This window comes from Macadamia integrifolia, chromosome 2 (assembly GCF_013358625.1).
Source record: "Macadamia integrifolia cultivar HAES 741 chromosome 2, SCU_Mint_v3, whole genome shotgun sequence".
NCBI classification, from domain to species: Eukaryota; Viridiplantae; Streptophyta; class Magnoliopsida; order Proteales; family Proteaceae; genus Macadamia; species Macadamia integrifolia.
In genome coordinates, this window is record NC_056558.1 from 16,896,350 (window position 1) to 16,898,717 (window position 2,368).

At 38.2% G+C, this 2,368-nt stretch overlaps 1 protein-coding gene across 1 annotated transcript in view; it reads left to right on the plus strand.

Moving 5' to 3' along the window:
- Nucleotides 1–1,664, plus strand: part of LOC122093839 (probable E3 ubiquitin-protein ligase XBOS32) — a gene marked incomplete in the record, with an annotated part of 7,754 nt that extends 6,090 nt beyond the window's left edge. The window contains 1 exon segment of the mRNA XM_042664371.1: nt 1,003–1,664. Coding sequence (XP_042520305.1) covers nt 1,003–1,508 — 506 coding nt within the window.
- Nucleotides 1,665–2,368: the final 704 nt, after the last annotated feature.

The window sequence follows — 2,368 nt, forward strand, 5'->3', positions numbered from 1 at the left end:
ATCTCAATATGTAAGGAAATTTTCATACAGTGCTTCAGATATTTATAACCATCTGATCACTCACCACCTTGTGGATCATCAAAACCATTATGAGGGTTCAGAATCAACGTTTCACTACATCATTATCTAAAAACTTAACAATTTCTTCCTTGTACAATCCAAGAGATAAGTCCAGCATCTAGTGAGCCTATGTATTAATGACCAAGTATGCTGGATCCTCATTACTAAAACCCCAGAAATAAATAATGTAATGATCGAAGATGCTAGTTCAGCCATTGGCATTTTTGGACTAACAAATGAAGATTTTAGATCAATGACCAGCTTGACACACATATGGATTTGGAGAAATTAAAATCTAAGCAAGTCCTGGAGCAGTCAAAAAAGAAACCTCCAAGACATATGAATCTTTGAACTGCTATTCTCACATTTGCAAACCATTCTACTAGGCACTAATTATTAGCAGAATGGATCTAGATGCATGAAATTATGTCATCCAAGACATCAGTTTCATAGGAACATCTGAGTTGTTGCTTGGAGATGTTCTCACTACTCCCTAGCTTCTGACCCAAATAACATGACTGTGAGTGGATGTTGGAGCAAACTTCAATGTTAAGTGTAAAGTTCATTTTTTTTCCTTTTTTCCTTTGTGTTGAGGGGTGTTTCCCTACACATTGGATGATTGCAAGTTAGTAGAACATAATGAGGTCTCTGTATATCAGATTAAAACCATTCTTACTTGTGTGTGGCTTCTCGAATTTACTTTCTTATGATTTAATGTAATTGAATCTTTCTTATCAAATCCAGCAGAGGTTGCATAACACAATATTTATAACTTGTGGCCCATCAAATCAACCTGAGTTTGTCTTCTTTGTATTGTATTTCAAAACCCTGGTCGACAATTTGCTGCTTTGTTTTGTGTGTCATTTTGGTCATCTCACGCCATGCATTATCATCAAGCATGATCAATTCATCACTTAGAACATATTCGTTTTCATGTTGCAGGTTGTGGCCATGAGTTCTGCACTCATTGTGCCTTGTATCTCTGTTCCACCAACAGCACTTCGACTGCCACAAATGGGCCTCCTGGCTCCATTGCATGCCCTCTCTGCCGGGATGGCATAGTTGCTTTTGTCAAGCTTCCAGGAAATAGCCCAAGAATCAAAGAATTAGCTAGGATGAGCATGTCTTTGTCCTTCTGTGCCTGCTCGGCTGAAGAACCAGAGCCCACTTCAATCTCAGCCCCCTTCTGCAAGTTAGACTACCATTGTACCTGTATTTCACCTATTGGATCCTCCTCCTTTCGGAACCTCGGCTGGCAGAATTTCCCATCAGTTAAGCTCAACTCTAGCCTTTGCATGGGCGCACCTGACAGTAGTCCTTCCCTAGATCCTTGTGACTCCAGACGGAGCCTGCGGAACCACTTGTGTAAGTGTTCAAGATCAAGCTTACGAAGATCAGCTTCACACAATGAAAGTAGAAGGTCTTGGTTATCTGTACTCAATATGTAAACATTGGTGGTGGGTATTAATTTTTTTTTTTTTTGCTGGAATGTTAAATTTTTTCTCTGCTGGAATGTTCTTTTATTATTTTAAGATCAGAATGAGTTGATAATGTAAATACATCAACATCTACTTCCATGTAATACAAACTGAAAATTCTCACAACTACCCACATTCTTTGAACTCTTGGAATTCATACCGAATTGGTACTGCTTCACAGTGTTTCAACAATAATCAGATGGGTAGGAGTCGTATCTTATGATTCCTCTTACCTTCACATATGGCATGATAAGCAATGATAGAAGCATAAATCAAACACAAACAGACTCAAATAACAAGCATTTAAATGAGCACCCAGAAACCTCATGTACTAAATAATAGAACTTAATGAGCTTGATTCAAGCTCTTGAGGATAGGGGCAGTGTGAAATGGTAGGTTTCACAGGGTGAAGATGAGATTCATGAACTGCAACTGAGTAGAGAGCGACCATGAAATTAATCTTGGATCAACAAATCTTGCAAGGTCAAGGGAAAAAAGATCTTGCAACTAGATAGAATGAAGGAGCATAAGGAATGGTAGTCTAAAAAAAGAAGAAGAAGATAGAAGCTCAGCAAAGATGGTAACAAACTTATGGATGCTGCTCTTTTTTCTTCCTCCATTTTTTGTAAGCAAACACAATGCACTGTCCAATCTCGTTGAATTAATTTAGCAATTGAACAAAGAGGTAGTTGAAGACGAAGAGAAAGAAGATACAGATATGAAGGGACCAAAATACATGTTTATTGTGGTGTGAAATGATAGAAATCGGCAAGAGGAGATGCTTCCATGAAGGGAGTTGAAGAATTTATACAGGAAAGAGGCATGATAAA